General features: G+C 40.2%; 1 protein-coding gene and 1 long non-coding RNA gene across 6 annotated transcripts in view; one reads left to right on the top strand and one right to left on the bottom strand.

The window, feature by feature from the left end:
* LOC132342118 (uncharacterized) overlaps positions 1-17,737 on the top strand; it is a 212,478-nt gene extending 194,741 nt beyond the window's left edge. Inside the window, exon 5 of the long non-coding RNA XR_003034245.2 lies at positions 17,089-17,737. This is a non-coding gene — a long non-coding RNA (uncharacterized lncRNA). The remainder of the gene's footprint in view (positions 1-17,088) is intronic.
* Positions 1-18,562, bottom strand: part of CD86 (CD86 molecule) — a 66,750-nt gene extending 48,188 nt beyond the window's left edge. For 2 of the 5 annotated variants that reach the window (XM_024995396.2, XM_024995417.2), the window contains exons 1-2: positions 18,412-18,562; positions 3,500-3,559 (exon numbers count right to left, since the gene is read on the bottom strand). Coding sequence is in view for 3 of the 5 variants with exons in the window: in XM_005201387.5 (XP_005201444.1) it covers positions 18,412-18,425 (14 nt within the window). In the remaining 2 variants the exon portion in view is untranslated. 5 annotated transcript variants of the gene reach the window in all.
* Positions 18,563-20,230: the final 1,668 nt, after the last annotated feature.

Genomic DNA, 20,230 nt, shown 5'->3' with positions numbered 1-20,230 from the left:
CCTCGGAAGCTGTAACATGGAAGTGCAGGGAGATGAGGCAGGCAGCAGAAATAAAGGAAAGTACAGTGTCATGGAATTCTCCTACTCCATGACTTAGAGATGCAGAGTTGTTTAAGGGACCTCAGAAGTCATTCCAGTCTCTTACTCAAGCAAGGAATCCCCTTGATATCATCTCTGATAGATGGAGGTCCAGTCTTTGCTTTTTCACTAATGTTGGAAAACTCACTATCTGATGAGAGTTCTAAGAGAAAAGCCTTCTTTATAATAATCCCGTCATCCACCTTTCACTCCTCACTCCCAGAAATACAATCTACTTGTCCCTGTCATCTTTTCTAAAACTACCAGAATATATGTATCTATATCTAGATATAAAATCCTCCAAATAGTTGAAAGCAAATATTATAAATTTCCTTAATAGTCTCTTCTTGCAACTAAATATAATCAGCTGTTCCTCATATGATTTGTTCTCCAGAACCATAATCAACTGGGGCGTCCTAGTTGGGGCTAGTGGTAAAGAACCTGCCTGCCAATGCAGGAGACATGAGAGATGCAGGTTGGATCCCTGGGTTGGGAAGATCCCCAGGAGGAGGGCACGGCAACCCATTCCAGTATTCTTGGCTAAAGAATCCTGTGGACAGAGGAGCCTGGTGGGCTACAGTCCACAGGATCATAAAGAGTTAGAGCTGAAGTGACTTAGCACACATGCACACATGCACCCTAATCAACTCAGTGGCTCTCACACTGGCACCCACCTCCCTGAGTTTGTCAGCTATCTTTTTGCTCACATAATGAAACAGGCAGTGACAAGATCACTTTTGTAAATGGGTCAGAGATCAAATTAGCCTATATACATTTCCACTGGGAGGTTGGCCGACCATGACTTTTTTTTTCACATGTCAAGTCAGATCACCACCCTCTGGCCCCATCTTGTTTGTATATCAGTATTTGGGGCCAGTGTTCAACCAGTCAAAATTACTTTGAATCCCACATATTTCATCCATTGTAAATTAGCCATCCTTCCAAGTCCGTGCCACTTGAAAATCTTATAAGGAAGCTCACCAAGGCTCATCAGAGCCAAGGATACAGAGGGTTCAACAGTGATGGTGGTCAGCAGTTTCAAATGCTGAGAAGAGGTCAAGCAAAATGAAGATCAGTTCCTTGTGTCAATGAGGAGGAAGTTGCTGGTAACCTCAGAAATCTGCCTTCTGTGTGGGGCTGCTTCCTCTACTGCTTTCCTCCCAGATGTTCTTAGGTCTGAGGAGGCCGTGGCTACCGGGAAAGCAGCAGGAGGGGAGTGGCTTGTAGACAGTAGCTGAGTGGAGGAAATGGACCCCTTCCCCATGTCCTTGCCCAGCTTGCTCAAGAGATGTTCCTTTGGGACCATGTAGTTAGGGTCTACTCTGGGAGGCAAAGCTAGAAACCTGTGGCATTTGGAAACATCCAAACATTTAGCTGAATTTTCCAGTTCCAGTTGTATTCGTTGTTTTATATATATGGCTTTCTGTGGCCAGGGGTCAGGAGGCACTCTAAAAGCATTCCAGGTGGTGGTGGTGGTTCTGATACTAGCCAAATAGTTTCCACAAATAATTGTAGAGGCATAATTTATTGAAATATTAATTAGTGTTTGTTTTCTGGGCTTCCTTGATACAGAGATTTTTTACAAAGGAGAAAGCAGAAGAGACTTAAAGTCAAAAGCACTTTTGGACTTTTGTGAAAGCCCCTGGAAAAGACAATGTAGGTGCCCTAGAAGGTGAGAGGCGAGACAGAGAGTGCTTTTGAGATGCAGAAGGGAGGGAGAGAAGGGCAGAGGTGTGTGGGGCCTGTGCATAGCGGGATCCAATCAACCCACACACTGCTCCCAAGGGCACAACAACCTCAGGGGAGATGGTTCATGCAGGAGACCCATCCTCAGTGAATGACCTCATTCCCCACTGTAGCGTGGGGGCAGAGAGCTGCCAGACTTCACAGACCACTGTGGGCTGGAGAATAGGGATGCTGATAGCAACCAGTACAGACCAGGACTTCCACCACTTTTTAGGTAAGCTTCTGAATTCTGACTGGGCCACAAGCAGGGGAGGGCACCCCTGTATGATCAATCTGGAAGGCAATTAGTCCTGAATATTCATTGGAAGGACTGATGCTGAAGCTGAAACTCCAATACTTTGGCCACCTGATGCGAAGAACTGACTCATTTGAAAAGACCCTGATGCTTGGAATTGAAGGCGGGAGGGACAAGGGGATGACAAAGGATGAGCTGGTTGGATGCCATCACCGACTTGATGGACATGAGTTGAGTAAGCTCCAGAAGTTGGTGATGGACAGGGAAGCCTGGTGTGCTACAGTCCATAGCGTTGCAAAGAGTCAGACACAACTGAGTGACTGAACTGACTGACTAACTTGTCTATCTGTCACAGTGGGGGCTCACAGGTGGGATTAAGAAATAAGAAAAGTGATGATGTCTTACACACTTGGACTCATGAACAGAGCTTCACACCCTATGTGTAATGTAATCCAGGCATGGGGGCCCAGGATTGAACTGAAAACAGAGTTTCTGAATTGTTGTTTATTTAGAACAGCTGCAGCCCAGGGTTGGGTCCTATTCTTATTGCCAGCCTTACTGCACAACCTCTAATGATGCAGGAGAGTTAGCCATCCCAACATCTGACTCTACTTTTAATGAAATTCTGCTGGATTCACAGACAGGTTCCCTAATACCACCTGAGAGAGAGAGAGAGCATAAAACATCTGCTATGAAATTTACCTCTTACTGCTGTTGTAAAATTGTCTTTTTAGAACCCTCCCTACTTAAGGCATAAACATCCTGACAATAAGAGAAAGAAAAGACAAGACACAGACTGGAAGAAAACATTTGTAAAACACAAATCTGATAAAGGACTGGTATCTAAAGTGTACCAAGAACTCTTAAACCTCAAATATAAGAAATCAACTCAATTTAAAAATGGCAAAAGATACATACAAAAAAAGATACATACATACAAAGTCATCAAGGATATACTGATGGCAAATAAGCATATGAAAAGATGCTCAGCTTCATATATCATTAGGGAATTGCTGATTAAAACAACAATGAGCTAGTAACTGCATACCTGTTAGAATGGTTAAAATTCACCAAACTGCCAGTGCCCAGTGCTGATGAGAATGTGGGGCAACAGGAACTCTCATTCATGGCTGGTAGGAATGAAAGGTGCTTTGGAACAGTTTCTTATAAAATTTAACATAAGCCTACCATATGACCCAGCAGTCATGCTCCTAGGTATTTACCTGATGAACTGAAAACTTAGGTCCCCACAAAAACCAACACACAAATATTTACAGCAGCTTTACTCATTATTGTCCCAAACCAGAAGCAACTAAAATGCCCTTTAATAAGTGTATGGATAAGCCAACTGTGATACATCCATACAATGAGATATTATTCAGTGATTAAAGCATGAGCTATTAAGCCACAAAAAGACATGGAAGAACTTTAAATTCATACTTTTTGATGAAAGAAGACAGTTTGAAGAGACTCTATTCTGTATGATTCTGACTAGATGACCTAGAAAACACAAAACCATGAGAGACAGTATGAAGATCAGTGGTTGCCAGTGTCCATGATGAGGGATGAACAGGTGGAGAACAGGGGATTTTGAGGGCAGAGAAACTGCTCTGTGTGATACTATAGTGGTAGATACAGGTTATTATAAATTTGTCAAAATTCATACAACACAAAGAGTGAGACAAAGTATAGAACAGAAAGATGATAGAAAGTATTAGTTGCTCAGTTATGTTCAACTCTTTGCGGACATGATGTTGTCTGCCAGGCTCCTCTGTCCATGGGATTTCCCAGGTAAGAATACTGGAATGGGTAGCCATTCCCTTCTCCAGGGATCTTCCTGACCTTGGCATTGAACCCAAGTCTCCTGCATTGCAGGAAGATTCTTTACCATCTGGGCTACCAGGGAAACCCCTATTAGAAATTCATCAAAATTCATAGAACACAAAGGGGGAGACTTAAGGTATGGACTTTAGATAATAATATATCAATACTGGTTCATTAATTGTAACAGATATACTACACTAATGCAAGATGATAATAATAGGGGAAATGGTCTACAAAACAGGGGTCATATGGGAATTCTCTGTATTATCTGCTTAATTTTTCTGTAAATCTAAAACTATTTTAAAAATAAAATCTATTAATTAAACACACAGACGTACTAACCGCATACATTGATTCCTGGTAAAGCAACCAAATGAATGCTGTGACATTTTAGTGGGCTTCTAGACTAGTGGGTAAGAAATTAGCATCAATTTCACAGTCCAAAGATTCACTTCTCCGTGTTGCACACTTGTAATCAGATGCCACACATAAAATGCTGCAGTGGAAAATCTCCAGGTTTGTATTTCTGCCTTCTATTTTGACATTTTTTTTATCTTTCTGGTGTGAAACTGTTTTTTATGTCAGTTCCTTAGGTAAATCAAAGGAAAAGCCCCCATTGTTTTCTAAGGGCCAGATCAATTAAAAATAGCTTTCAGTTCCATGTTTCTGGAGGAACATTCTTAGAAATAAAATGTTTCTTTTGGAGGGGATGAAATCTTGACTTATACTTGAAATAAATTTTATATAGTTAAGTATTGTTGAGTATTTTCCTCTGAACCAAAATTCTGCAGCCTCAGTATTTATATCCTGCAAGTGGGTTGACAAGGCAGGTGAGACCCTCACCCTTATAGCCTCTAACACGGCTCCCCTCCCATCTTAGGCTGGCTTGTTTGGTCTCTCTAGATGCCCCTCCTTTACTCACTTTCTCATGATGCAAATTCACACCTATCATTCATGCGTGCTAAGAAAGAGGCCTTGTGTGTTGTTTCTTAACTTGTGTTTGATCAGCTTCTGAACACCAAAACTAGGATGCATAATATGCTTTTGCCTAGATGTCCTCTAAGAAGTCAGAAAGGCAAGGGGCACCAGCGGTTATTTGCAAGATTCTATCAAGTGAATGCAAAAGATTCTTGTGGGCACTTTCTCTCAAAATCACGCGGTGGCTTAACAAAACATACCCTAACTTCAGCAGCAAAATATGTTTCTTTGTATTGAAGATTACATTAGCACATACTGAAAAGCAGGTTAAGGAAAAAAAATTGTTGAAAGGGTGTCAGGATACATCCATTTTAGAGAAAGAAGTTCTGTTTTACCAGAGATGGGGGTGAGCTTCAGATAAGCTGTTCTTTGTTGGGCTGGGGTGAGTGAGGAAGGGGAGTGAAAAGTTGTAGTTGAATCACGCGAATACACCGGGATTCTTGGTCCCCGGAGGAGAAGAATTCAATCTGGGGCCAGAGACGAGGCTTGATCGCTCGGAGCTTTTGTGTAATAAAGTTTTATTAAAGTATAAAGGAGATGGAGAAAGCTTCTGACATAGGCATCAGAAGGGGGCAGAAAGAGTACCCGCTTGCTAGTGTTAACAGTGAGGTTATATAATCCAAAGAATGCCTGGAAGTTGTAAAGACCTCATCAGACCTACTCCCATAATTTACATTTTAAGATAACACTGTCCTCAGGCAAGACACATCCTTGTAAAGACCAGGTCTACTCCCATAATTTACATTTTAAGATAACAGAAGGTTGAATCCAAAGACTGTCCTTAGGCAGGATACATTATTGTTATATAATCCTAAGGAATGTGGAGAAAGAAAAAAGCTTGTCCTTTCTTCCTCCTTGAGAATTCCAGACCCCTCTCTCCTTGGGGACCCCTAGACTCCCTATCAACCTGCCTAGGAAATGACTCTCTCAGGAGGAAGATGGAGTTGGGTACAACAACCCTGGCATGTGAGGAACCACCCATCCCATACTCAGGATCTGAGAGAGATCCATGGTCTGGTGGAGACAGGGCAGAATGGGATGGGGACAGGCTTCAACACACCCAGAAGTCAGGAGTTTCTGAGAAGTGTGATGTCTGCAGTGTGAGGAATGGCGATATTTGTCTCTGTGGAACAAGGCCCTTCACTGGGGGACAGGTCCTGGCGACGAGCTGGGAACTGGACTGCGGGTGAGAAGCAAGGTGAAGTCACAGAGCAACTGCAGCTTAAGGGACCGAGGAATCCACACTCACTTAGTGGACAGAGACCAGGATCAGAAGCAGCAAGATAACACCCAGAACACCCCTTCCCACCTGCCTGCCCTGTGTACGCACACCTCCTGGAAGGACTGGGCAGAGCGTCAGGGCTGCTGCCAGAGCATCCATGGGGGCTGGCAGTGACTATAGACTCTAGTGGCAGCCAAATATGCACATTTTATGTTTCACCTGTGTTCCCAGCCGTCTTTGTATCTCAGTTAACATTTCCCATTTTCCAATAATTCTTAAAAATCCACAGATGGATTTAGAATTCCTACTTTTTAATTTGCCTTCATTCATCAACAAATGCTTAACCAGCCTTGATTGGGTGCAGGCCTTGGGCTAGCCCTGGGATCCAAGGTGAGCCAAAGCCAAGGGTACCTGCCCTCCCATATCCTGCAGGAGACCTGCACAGTCTAATAATGTCAAGGCACATGCGTGCTAAGTCGCTTCAGTCGTGTCCAACTCCTTGCGACACTATGGACTGTATCCCCCCAGGTTCCTCTGTCCATGGGGTTCTCCAGGCAGGAATACTGGAGTGGGTTGTAATACCCTCCTCCAGGGGATCTTCCTGACCCAGGTATTGAACCTGCGTCTCTTATGTCTCCTGCATTGGCAGGCAGTTTCTTTACCACTAGCGCCACCTGGGAAGCCCCAATATTGTTAGGGTACTTGCCAGCAGCTGATTTTCTACATAAACAACTTCAGTTACATATGATGCCCTAATGATCAGGTACCATCTAAAGAGCATGAAATAGATTCTAACTAGATTAGGTAGGCCACAATTAGAAAAAATTTCCCCAGGCCCTCCATCTCAAGGATAGGCCATCTAAGAGATACTTCATATTTTAAGTAGTTACAGTGTCTGCATGACTATTAATCATGGGTGGCCCCAATTGAGAGAGCTCACTTGAAGGAGGGGTAGACTCAGTGATCCTTAACTAATTTAGTAATTCTGTACTCTAGCTATTCAGGTTTATTACAATACAATCTTACAATCTCAGGGCTTCTTCTGATAGCTTACACAAAAGATGGCCTATTAGTTAACAAATAACAAAACTACATAAAATCTTTCCAAAAGGAATAAAATCTATACAGTGGCAAGTTAAAAGATTGATACAATAAACTGCCAATATTGGTGATGGCACTTTTCAGAATCTAACGAAATGAATATCTGATTCCAAAGTGATATCCTTTCAATCTTAGCATTACCTGGGAGTATTGAACCTCAACTCAGAAGATTGTGATCTCTGAATTTAAAGTGGCCCCTTGCTTAAGAATAGGTGCTTACACATTTTGAGAAACTGTTGTTTCTTTCTCAACAGTTTCTGAAATGACAAAGCATTTGACATTTGTCATTTCCTTTATAACCTCAGTTAGAAGAAATAAAATGAGGTAATATTCTAAAATGTAAAAGTTGCTAGAAGAGTTACTTCCATATATTTTTTCCTATGTGTGCAGAGGAGAGAATATAAACATAACAAAACTAACACATTTTAACAAACGGCAGCAGATTTCAACTTTAGGGAAGCACAAAAATCTGTGAAAGCACCTTTTTATGCAAAATATTTATATGAGTATAAATAAAATGGGCACTACAAAATAAAATAAACTAGACTGGGGCATACAGAGCACAGCTAATATGACTAAGCTTGTTAAAAAAAAAAAAAAAAAAAACCACTGGATTTTTTAAAGCTTCCATTTCACAGCAGGGTTGAGGGAGGAGGCACTGCATTACCCAAAGGCTCACTTCCCTGTGTCATCTCTGTAACCAAAAGCAAAGCACAGAAGACTTCTGCGAACCTTTAAAATATGCATTTGTCAACTTGGATTTGCAATTTTCAAGTTGGTAGTGCAGAACCATAGAAGTGTAATTTTTGCAGTTCCCTTCACACACCTTTATCTGGAAAATTCTAAAGGTGCACCACCACACGGATGTGTTGGTACCTAAAAGAAATTTTCCAGTAAAACACGATGTTGCTCTTCCTACTCTTCAGCAATGTGAGTAAAGCTTTTTTGGAAAAGTGCCCTAAATAGATTCCCACACATCTGGTTTAAGATGAAAAACAATTGCAAATAAGACTTGAGCTGGTTAGCTACAGTTTTAATGTGAGGAGTTGGAATTTTTAAGAAGGATGGCACTTGTAAATCAGTTCCATCTTCATGTCTCATGGATTGAAGACAAAATATTGTATTTGTCATCACACTTGAGTTGCATTTTCACTGTGCATGGCCTATTTGCATACAAACAAAAGAGATTATTTTTAAAAGAGGTTTTCTGTGTTTTTGTTTTGGTCCTTTGGGATGACTGTGGTAAGACAGGACCAAGCCATTTTCATAACTTGGATTTCACACGTAAGTTTAAATGACCCCCTCACTTCCCCTTCCTCACCATCCACTTCCAATTCATTGGCGGCCCATGTTAAGATCTTGGTCACCACTCGTCAGGACTATTGCAACAGACTCCAAGCTGATTCCTTCTCACTATGCTTTACCCCAGTGGTCCCCAACCTTTTTGGCACCAGGGACTGATTTTGTGGAAGACAATTTTTCCACGGACCAGGGTTGGGGGATGGTTTCAGGATGATTCAAGCACATTGCACTTATTGTGTGCTTTATTTCTATTATTATTACATTAGCTCCACCTCAGATCATCAGGCATTATTAGGTCCCAGAGGTTGGGGTCCTCTTCTTTACCCTACCATTATCTGTCATCAAGAACAATCTGATTTATGGAACGTCCTTGCTTTAAAGACTTACTCCCTGTTCCTCATGGATAGTTATCACACTTCTTACTTAGCAAGACCCATGGGGCCCTTCACAGCCTGAATCCAAGTTTTCTCTTCTGCTTTTATTCATCAGCTCATATAACTCACCCTCTAGTCACACGAACTGTTCTCTAGTCTTGGACCCTCACAAACCCTTTCATGACTCTTTGCCTTCTTTACCTTTGCACAAACTGTTCCTTCTGTCTAGAATACCTTTCCTGCCTTCTCTGTTTGGGAAAATTCTTGTTTTCCTTCAAGATTCAATCATTCCACGGTTCACAGTTGAAACCTTTTTTATTTTTTTGGCCATCCTTCCCTCCTCTTTTCACAATATCTCTATCATCCTTGCTCCAAAATCACGTTATGTATTCTTCCATTATAACAGTTTCCTCATTGTGCTACAGTCTCACTGCTCATATGGCTCTCCTGTCCTGTCTTCCACAAGTGCAGGGGACATGTTTCATTTCCCTTTGCATTCCCTCTGCTTAGCAAAGGAACAGGTCCAATAAATGTCCTTAAAGCTAACATCTGTTAGCTGATTGCTTATGAGCTAGGTGCTCTGCTAAGTACTTCAAATCTCTCACTTCATTTAATCCACACGGCAAACATACAAAGTTTACAAGAGGAAACCGTTTCAGAAGTTAGGCCACTTTCCCAGGGATACACAGCTGGTGATCTCAAGATGTTGGTGAGATATAGAATTGAATCTTTTGTAATTTCTAGCTGATAATGCTATGTGACCATCGTTAGAATGTCAGGTGTCAGCGTACTTTTTTGGTGTGGTTTGGCACTTTTTGAGTAAGTCTCTCTACTCTGCCCCTTACTAATTTTGTGATGTTGAGTGACTTACTAAACCCCTCTAAACCTCAATTTCCTCATTTTGTTTTCAATGGGGAAAATAATACTCGGCTCACATGGTTGTCGTAAGGATCCAGGGACGACACCTTACGTACGTTCCTAGCCCTGTCTCAGCCATCACAGCTATCACTGTCCCTGTTCTGAGCCACACATTTCATATTCCTCCATTAGCTCACTTCATCCTTTTCCTCTGAAAAACAGAAACTGTTAAAACTTCTAACTGATGAATTAACTGAGACTTAGAGAAGTAAGTAACCTGCCCCAAAGTTCCTTTAATCTAAGCAAATGTTTCTCCTAAAGTTCTCCTAAAGCCCCCCACAACTGAATGAGCCCCTCAGATCGATACCTAAGTAGTGTGTAAAGGGATAATTCTGCCTGAATGTGTGAAAATTCTGATAACTGGGTTTCAGCTTGTTTTTCTTTTTTACACATTATTTTCTTACAACTATGAACATTTATTAAGCCTAATTTACATTTATATATTTTAGGTGGCTTTTTTTGTTTGTTTGTTTGGCTCTCACTTTATTCACTTGCCTTGAGCCTGGCCTTCTCTCATCTGTAATTAGGAGGTCTATTATAGCAACTTCTGAGTTATAAGTAAGAATTCATTTGCTAGAATTCACCTAGAAAAGGCAGAGCCAAAGAAATTAAAGACTTCATTTCAAATATTGGAAATAATAAATTTTAAAGAAAAGAATGTGAAGCCTCAGATATTTCATTTTCACAAGACTTTGCATCCTTTATAAATGCTTATAACCCTCATAGCATTGGTAAGTACCAATTTTACTTTAATTTACAGATGAAAGTGCTAAAGTTTAGGAAGCTGGATAGCTTCCCCAAGGTGACACTGCTAATAAGTACAAAATTACTTATTAACTTATTATTTGACACCAGACCTGACTCAAAACTCAAACATTTATCCAAGACACAGAACTACAGACAAAGGGAAAACAGCCACTTTTGTGCTCCTGGGGTTCCCTCCCACATGTCACTCTTATAAAAATGTCATCATATTTGATATTTATACCACTAAGCTGAACTCTTTAAGTGCAGAAATCATGTATACTCATCTTTGGTATACTTCTAATGTGTGGCACTGTGCCTGGCATTGGAGAAGGAAATGGCAACCCACTCCAGTGTTCTTGCCTGGAGAATCCCAGGGACAGGGGAGCCTGGTGGGCTGCCGTCTATGGGGTCGCACAGAGTCGGACACGACTGAAGCGACTTAGCAGCAGCAGCAGTGCCTGGCATAAAGGTATTGAATAAACTGAAAAAAATTACTAAGAACAGAGAAATAGGCAGTGGTCAAGTTTGCCTGTATATGCTTTTTTAAGGCTTTTGATACAGTCTTAAATTCCAGAAAAGTTATAGCCATTCACAATCCCACAATCAGTGGTATATGACAGTACCATTCTTCATATATACACTGAGCATTTTTACCCTGACCTCCTAATAAAATATAAGTTGTTAATTTGATAAATGAAAATATCTCATTGGTGGTTCACTGTCATTTTCCTTAATACTTAGTGAGGATGAGTATTTTGTGTCTTTTAAAATTACATTTTAAACTCTTTATTTGGAAACAAAGCTTCAAAGGTGGTTGGACAAAAGAGTACAGGGAGGCCCTTGCACCTTTCCCCCAGTTTCCCCCAGTGGTATTGTTTTACATAATGCTAGTACAATGGCAAAATCAGGAGACTGACATCGGTTTAATCCACAGAGCCTATTCAGCTTTCACCAGTTTTAGGTTTCACGTGTACTCCTTATGTGTGTGTATGTAGTAGTTCTCTGCCATTTGCTCACACACATAGATTCATGCAGCAATTGCCATTATCAGGATACTGAACTGATTCATCACCCCAAGACTCCCTGGTGTTACCTCTCTGCAGCCACACATGCCTCTTCCTTTCCCCACCACCCCTAGCCATGGCAACCACCAACTGTTCTCCTGTCTGTGACTCCATTATTTCAAGAATGTCACATAAATGGAATCATATAGTAGCATTTTGGGATCAGCATTTTCACTTAGCATTATTGCCTGGAGAGTTCTTCAAGTTTGTGTGTGTATCAGTAACTGATTCCTTTTATTGCAGGGTAGTATTCCATGGTACTGGAGTTTCAGCTTCAGCATCATTCCTTCCAAAGAAATCCCAGGGCTGATCTCCTTCCGAATGGACTGGTTGGATCTCCTTGCAGTTCAAGGGACTCTCAAGAGTCTTCTCTGATGCTGGGAGGGATTGGGGGCAAGAGGAGAAGGGGATGACAGAGGATGAGATGGCTGGATGGCATCACTGACTCGATGGACGTGAGTCTCAGTGAACTCTGGGAGCTGGTGATGGACAGGGAGGCCTGGTGTGCTGCGATTCCTGGGGTCGCGAAGAGTCGGACATGACTGAGCGACTGATCTGATCTGATCTGATCTGATTCCATGGTACATGTGTGCTCCAGTTTGTTTAATCATGCATCCATGGAAGGACATTTCCCCCCTAGTTTTTGACTATTAGGAATAAAGCTGGTATGAATATTCATGTACTGTTTTTTGTGTGAACATAGGTTTTCATTTCTCCAGGATAAATGCCCAACAATGCAGTTGCTGTGTTATATGATAAATGTATGCTTAGTTTTGTAAGAAATTGCCAAACTGCTTTCCAGAGGGGCTGTACTATTTTACAGTCCCAATAGCAATATCTGAGTGATCTAGTTTCTCTACACCCTGCCAGTATTTGGTGTTACCATTATTTTTTACTTTATCCATTCTAATGTGTGTGTGCTAATATCTCAATGAGGTTTTAATTTTCATTCCCATAATGGATAATGATGTTGAATGTCTTTTCATGTGCTTATTTGTCATCTGTATATCTTCTTTGGGGAAATGTCTTTATATCTTTTGCCCACTTTCTAATTGGATTATTTGTTTACTGTTTAATCTGATAAATGAAAATACCTCATTGATGTTTGAGTTGGCATTTCTTCAATTTCTACTGAAAATGAACATTTCTTGTTATTTATATATATTTTAAATCACTTAATTATTAACTACATTGGATTGCTTTTGTCACTTCATAATTTTGTTTTCTATTCCCAGTTACACTATAAAAATTATATGTCAGCTTTTTGTTCTATACTCTCCATGCTGCCTTAAAACTATCAGGTTCTTGCTGATAGTTCTATTGTTTAGTTGGTTGAAAATAGTCATAAGATGGAGGTGATGATCTAGGTTTTCCTTTTGGGTCCTTATTATTTCAGGTTTTATCCCATGATTATTTCCTGTCTGGTACTGACTAATTTATTTATTTCACTAAATGCTCATTTAACAAATTTTTATTAGCTCCTTAGTAAAGTCAAACCTGATAAATTTGATCCTCAATAATAAAGAAGTGTGATATTTGGGTTGCTTGGCAAAAAGTATCCTGAGGCTACAGAAAGCAAATTTTAGGTTCATTTTGACTTTAAAGCTTTCTAAGAAAATGCTTCAGTACTTCCCTATTCCAATTCTACTATGCTTTTTTCCTGCTTATTGACATACATTATGAATGATCCCCCAAATTCCACTCAGGCTTGTCTTTTCCTTTACATCATCAGATTCACCACAGGCTTACAACATCCCCTTTACAACATCAGATTCATCAGAGATTTCATCTCTGGGAAGCTTTAAATAACACATTTCTTAGGGCTTAAAAAAAGAGAATGTAATCTGTGTTAGAACATGTAAAATGACAGCTGGAAAAAGCAGAGGAGACACCAGGTCTGTCTGGCTGACTCCAAGGTGTCTCCATGTGGCTCTTTCTGGGCAGCATAGATGAGCTTGGTTCAGTGAAGAGGTCTCCTCTCATCACTCAGTGTTTTGTGGGAGTGGTCTATCTGCTGTCTCTCTTCTCAGCTCTCTAAGACCTACCCCTCTACTTAGCTGAGTGCTCCGCAAAGGTCGCCACAGACCTCTGGACTGATATTTTCAGTCATTCTCCTACTTCACCTTTCTGCAGAATTAACACTGTGACTACCCTCTATATTGTGGAATATTTTTCTCCTCTTAGCTTAGGTAACCTAATCCTTTTTTTGGTTCCTCCCTCACCTCTCTGAAATACTTATTCATGGTTTCTTCCTCTGACTATCTGCACTCTCACCAAAGGATTATTTACACCCACCAAATGGATTAGATTGTTAGGGATGTGGTAACAAAGTACTGAGTGGCTTAAATGGAAATTTGGAAGCTGGAAGTCCAAAATGAAGTTATCAGCAGTGCTGATCCCTTCTGAGGGTTATAAGGGAGGGATCTGTTACAAGGCCTCTCTTCTTGGTACATGGCTATCTTCTCCAGGTTTCTTTACATTGTCTTCCCTCTATGCCTGCTTCTGTGTCTACATTTCCTCTTATTTTTAAACATATCAGTCATCTTGGATTAGGGCCCACCCTAACAACCTCATTTTATCTTGATTATCTATGCAGAGACTCTATCTCTAAATACAGTTACATCCTGAGGTCCCATTGAGAAGAATGGTACTTTCATATACTACTGATTATGGGGTTGTGAATGGCTATAATTTTTCTGGAAAGCAATTTAAGATTACAAATTTTGAGGGAACACAATCAACCCTTAACCCTCAGTCCCTAGAATCACTTTTTCTGTATCTCAGGTGCTCAGTGTAGAAATTCAGTAAATATACTTTGTCTTTCTGTGGCCATGTCCTCCTCTTTTTTTTTTTTTTTTAACTGAAGTATAGTTGATTTACAATATTGTGTTAGTTTCAGGTGTATGCCTGCCCTCTTCCTTGTATCTCTCTCCTCTTTGGGTTCCAGTGACACCATTTTTTTCCTACCTTGTTCCACTCTCTCGAGGCCCTCCTTGATGTCTAATGTGGACTCTTTATCTTCATATACCTCCCTCGATTTTGAAGTTTTCCAGGTTCTATCCTTGGCTGCTTCTTACTCCACCATCCCCTCTCCCTAGCAATCTCACCCACAAAGAGAATTTCAACTATAACCTATACTGAGGCTGAAGACCTTTAATGTTTTCTGCAGTCCATACCTCTTTCTTGAACTTCACACCTGTATATCCGCTTGTCTGCTTGGACATCACCATCTAGCTGCTCCAAGAGATCTCAAATTCAGCATGTTAAAAAATGAATTCAACTTCTGTCCTCTTTCCCCATGGCCCAAACCCATCCACATTTTGGGAAGGATGCCACTATATATACTTAGATCTCTCCTTTCAAGCTCAATATCTGTCAAAAAGCAAATTCTGCCAATTCTAGTTTGTAAATATGTCCCAAATGCGTCCTCTCCTCTCTGATCCCACCATAACTGCCCTGGTCTCATGTTCTCAACTCTTCTCCTTGAATCAGTTTCCTATAGTCTTTATAGTCTAATAATTTCCTAAATGATTTCGTTGTTACCTTAAATCAGTTATGCATTCTGCTGCCTGTGGAATTAAAAAAATTTTTATGGTATTTTTGCTTGTTTATGGTTCTTCAAATGTAGGCTGTGATTTTGGGATAATCACAATGGATGCCTGGGCTTGTGGGGGTGGGGGCAGGGGGGTGTCTTTGTTCTGGCTCCTCCCAGGGTCCACCTCATCCTCTATGAGAACTATCTGTCAGGCATCTTCTTGCAGTATATCTGCAATTCCACACACCCCATCTGTCTGTTTGATCACCCCAACCTTGGGGGGTGGGGTTTGTTTAAGTTATGTAGACTCCCCATGAAGCTCACAACTTGTGGCCTATAAAAGCCTCAGGAGGGTCTCTGAGCCATCTTTTCTCTCCTGCAATAGCTCTTTGCTCCTGGCTTCATCTCTGCATCTAACTCAGGTCTCAGCTGCTTTACCCTCATCCTTCTTTCCAGCATTTGACTTCCTGCTGTGATCAGAGTCATTCTCTGGAAGTGGCTGGACTTGTCCTTGGACTCTGCCTGTTTCATGTCATCTCCCCTGGGAGCCCAGCCTAGGGTTGCCCTGAGATGGCTGGATGGCATCACTGACTCAATGGATGTGAGTCTGAGTGAACTCCGTGAGTTGTTGATGGACAGGGGGCCTGGCGTGCTGTGATTCATGGAGTCGCAAAGAGTCGGACACGACTGAGCGACTGAACTGAACTGAACTGAACTGAGAGGCTCAGAGCAGACTGAACACTTACGCTGGACAAAAATCTTCCTGAATTCTAGTCCTAGCATTGGCATCAAGTAGCTGTATCATCTTGGACAAATGACCTCCCTTCTATTTCTTAATCCTAACTGTAATAGTAATTAACAATATTAATAGTCACTGAGTACTTTTCAAAGCAAGGTTCTAAGTTACTTAGAACCTTACATGGATTATCTCATTAAAATCTCACACTTATCACAATTATCCCCATTACACAGTAAAACACTAAAGAATTTCGATTGTTAAGCAACTTGTCCAAAGTCACACACCTAGAAAGTGAAAGAGTCAGGCACAGAAACCCCAGCACTTTGGTTCCTAAGTGTGGCCACTTAACCCCTGCACTGTTCTTCCTTTTACCATGCAGCTCTCTCTAGAGCCATACTATGCATTTGCAAAATAAGGAAATGAGCATTCTGATCTCTTCCACATAGAATATTTTATGAAAACAGGCTTATCAGGAACTAGTGATTTATGGGTAGAGAGAGTATGTTTTTGAGGAGTCAAGAGACAGTCAAGAAACAAAAAAGTTAATCAAAAATGACCCAAGCCCTAACAATGAAACTCCACAAATTATGAGTGATCATGTACCACTGGACAGCTGACTGCTTTTCTGAAAGAAGCCAGCTATTGGTTATGTTTTCTTAAATATCTAGCTTTATTTTTCTGCCTGCAGATGTGATCCAAATTCAAAAGCACAAAGTAGAAAATAGAAATCATCTGTATTTCTGACTAACATTGTATATAGGTATTATGTGTAACAGTAGTAGCAGTGTACATTCTGGGTTTTTTGTTTTTATTTTTCTGTAAGCGAAACACATGAAGAATTGTTCTACATTAGAAGTTTTTAATGATTGCATGGTATTTCATTATGGATGTTCCATAGTTAACCAACTACTTATGTTTAGACATTTAAGTTGTTCTAAGATTTTCCCTATGAGAAACAATGGCAAGAAAAATATGCTTGAATCCTTACAATAAATTCCTAAAAGTTGAACTACTTGGTTAATAGGCATATATATTTTCAGAGCTTTTGGTATGTATTACTAGATTATCATCTAGAAAGATTGTATTATCATCAGCAAGTAACAAGGGTATAAATGTTCCTCCCTCCTTAGAAATCATAGGATTCTCGCTTGCTTTTCAAAATATTTGTCATTTTGCTAAAAGAAAAATGTCATTTCACTCTTAATTTGCATTTCTTTTATTTCAGATGGGACTAAACGATATTGGCCATTTATATTTTGAAGTTTCCTGCTCATGACCAATTTTCAAGCACTGTGAAACAAAGAGAATCTTAACATCAACAACGTACACAGCGGCCTTTGGTTCTATACACATCTGTAGCATAATTAAGAGGTATCACTTCTATGGTTCCACAAAATCTGTAAATTCTGAAATTGCTTACTTCTTATGTGGGCAATAATTTCACTGGAGGGAAAAGAAGTCTTTACTTGGGAATTAAATTCTAATCTTCTGAAATAAAAGCAGAAAAGCTATCTACCAAACCAGTAAGCATTGGGTAGATGAGGGTTATGTAGATTTTCAAAGAACAATAATAACCAGTAACCCCAGCTGCCACCATCCAAGAGAAGGGTATGTGTGACTTTTTCCAGTAAGTCACAGCCATGGGGGCCTGCCAGGGCTTGGAGATACCCTGTGGTGCAGGGCAAAATGGAAAGAAAGATCTCAGCTTTACTCTTTCTGACCATTGTGATGTTTAGTTAATTATTTAGCTTCTTTAAGCCACAGTTTTCTCATCTATAAAACACAGTGATGATATCATCTGTCTGAGAGTCATTGCAAAGATTAAAATATAGTGAAATCACAGTAAACTTAGAGTATATCATGCATATTTAATACCCGGTAGCAAATTGAATTATTCCACCTCCTTCTGCTACTTTGCCATGCTCAGAATCTCCCATGGCCTGTTTGTGACTCACTATCTGGATTCTGTATTTTCTTCTTACACCTCTTCTTATTCCTCTTCCTTTTTCGTGGCCTTTCTTCTACTGTTTCTATCTCATTCGCCACCCCCAGGCCAAACTGAACTTGGTGTCCACTGAATTTACTCCCTGACATTTGTTATACCTGTACAGACATTTAAAAGTTTCCTGATTCATGAAATCAATAACTGCAACATTTAAATATTTAAAAAGCAAATCTAAAAAATTAAATTATGTAAAAAACCCCTAACAGCCAATAAACATTTTGATATGTCCAGTAATTCACAATCTTTAATTAGTAGTCAAATGTTTTTGGTAGGAATTTTTTTAAATCTCCCCTGCCTTGGAGGTATGGGATCAACTTAGAGTGGTAGAGCAAGAAGGGAAGAATGCCTTCAAGACGTTAGCAAACCTTCCGTAGCATAGATGGACCTTTCTCCCAAGTTTTCCTGCCACATAAATATGCCCTTAACACATAATTAGCATTCTTGGGCAAGAAGGACAGAAAACAGCACCATCCTCAACCTCAGCCCGATACTGAGGTCACCTAATTCATAACTGTCTTTCAAAGAATAAGAATGATCACTCACCATTTGAAACGCATTTTCGTTATTTCTGCTGTTGGGGTTACTTCTGGGAATGGACTGCGCTTGTCTGTCCGTCTGTCTGTCTGTGCTAGTCCGCTTTAGAGTGGCAGGAGGAGCAACCCCTCCTACATCCGTGAAAGCCTTCCTCCTCAATGACTGTATAATCTGTAACTTTCTGTATTAAAGGCTGTTCCTCTTTTTTTCTACAGATTTTGCCAACACTTGTGGAAGAAATTTAACCCTTTTCTTGCATTTGAGTGTTTTCACCTAGGTCTAAATGTATTTAAAAAATAATAATTCAGTGGCTTGAGTTCCAAACATGGCATTAAGATGAGATTAATTAAAAATCTCCCCTCTTGAAACTCCCTCAAAAAGCCTAAAAATTAACATAATTAACAAGAGGGGGGAAAAAGACCTCTGCATTTATAAAATGGAATAAAAGAATATCCTATAGATTATGGTAAGACAATAGAAAGTATGATTTAGTATGGATGTGTATTGGAAGTGGGTAGCCTCCCATTGTGATTTCTACCACCAAGATGACAGATTTCACTGGACTTCAGGGACAAGGGGATGTTCTCATGTAAGATCTGCACAACCAAGGAGGGCAAACAAAAACCACCGCTTTTATTAGGTCACTCCTATTATAGCCAAAGATTAAACTGGTCAAAGAAAGGATCCTGAAATAGAGACCTGGAAAAAAAGCAGTATCCTAAAATTAAAAGATGTGCTCTTTGATGACTAGATGGGTGGGTTGGGGGAGGGGAAGGAGGGAGGGAATATATGTATATTCATATAGCTGATTCGGGCTTCCCGGTTGATACTGGTGATAAAGAGCCTGCCTGCCAATGCAGGAAACATAAGAGAAGTGGGTTCAGTCCCTAGGTCAGGAAGATTCTCTGGAGGAGGGCATGGCAATTCACTCTAGTATTCTTGCCAGAAGAATCCCATGGACAGTGGAGCCTGCCAGGCTACAGTCCATAGGGTCACACAGAGTTGGACACAACTGGAAGCAACTTAGCATGCACAAGACACAATTAAGGAACTCAAAGGGTTCAGACTGTCAAAAATATTTTTAAGAAAATGATTTTCATTTCAAGAAATCACCATGAACATTTTAAATTCCCAAAACAAGGAAAACTAAAAAAAGGAAAGAAATTCAAGTGGGATGAATGCAGAGAAAGCTAAACCAGTTTGGCCTCTTAATCAACACTAAATGTCAGAAAGCCACAGAATAATAGACATAAATTTTGAGGTAGTGTTCTCTACCCAGATAAGATGGTGGTTAAATGTGAGATCAATAGGAACATATTACTACAGAAAAACTGCAGCAATAAAAACACTACCACTAAGATAACCTTCCCAAATAAATTATTTAAATATGTATTCCAGAATAGTTAAAAATGAATTAAAATTGAAAGTCTAAGAATGGAAAAGCTATGGTTAAAGAAAGAAAGCTTAGGAGAGCTTGAAAGTCAGTAAAACATATAGAGATAACACTAAAAATAATTGTTGTAAATTAGTTTAGAAGATCAGAATGTTTAGAAAAAATCATTAGAGATAGAGTACCTGTATTTTTATAGAAGTTTGAAAGTAACAGGTGATAGGATTTTGAGAAGATGGCAGAGTAAGAAGCACCAGGAATCTCTCTCATTACTGAGACAATTGCAAAGGCAGCCTTTGTCTGATTTAACTATTCTGGAACTCTGCAGTCTATTGAAGGCTCTCAATTTTCAAGGGAAGGTTTGGGCTGTAAACTGTGGTTAATTTCTATACATTTCAGCTGTTGGCACAGAAGCAGATACTCATCTGCCACTCCCAG

This window comes from Bos taurus, chromosome 1 (genome assembly GCF_002263795.3).
Source record: "Bos taurus isolate L1 Dominette 01449 registration number 42190680 breed Hereford chromosome 1, ARS-UCD2.0, whole genome shotgun sequence".
Taxonomy (NCBI): Eukaryota; Metazoa; Chordata; class Mammalia; order Artiodactyla; family Bovidae; genus Bos; species Bos taurus.
The sequence above is the reverse complement of the archived record's forward strand: the minus strand, read 5'-3'. Positions and strand labels throughout refer to the sequence as shown.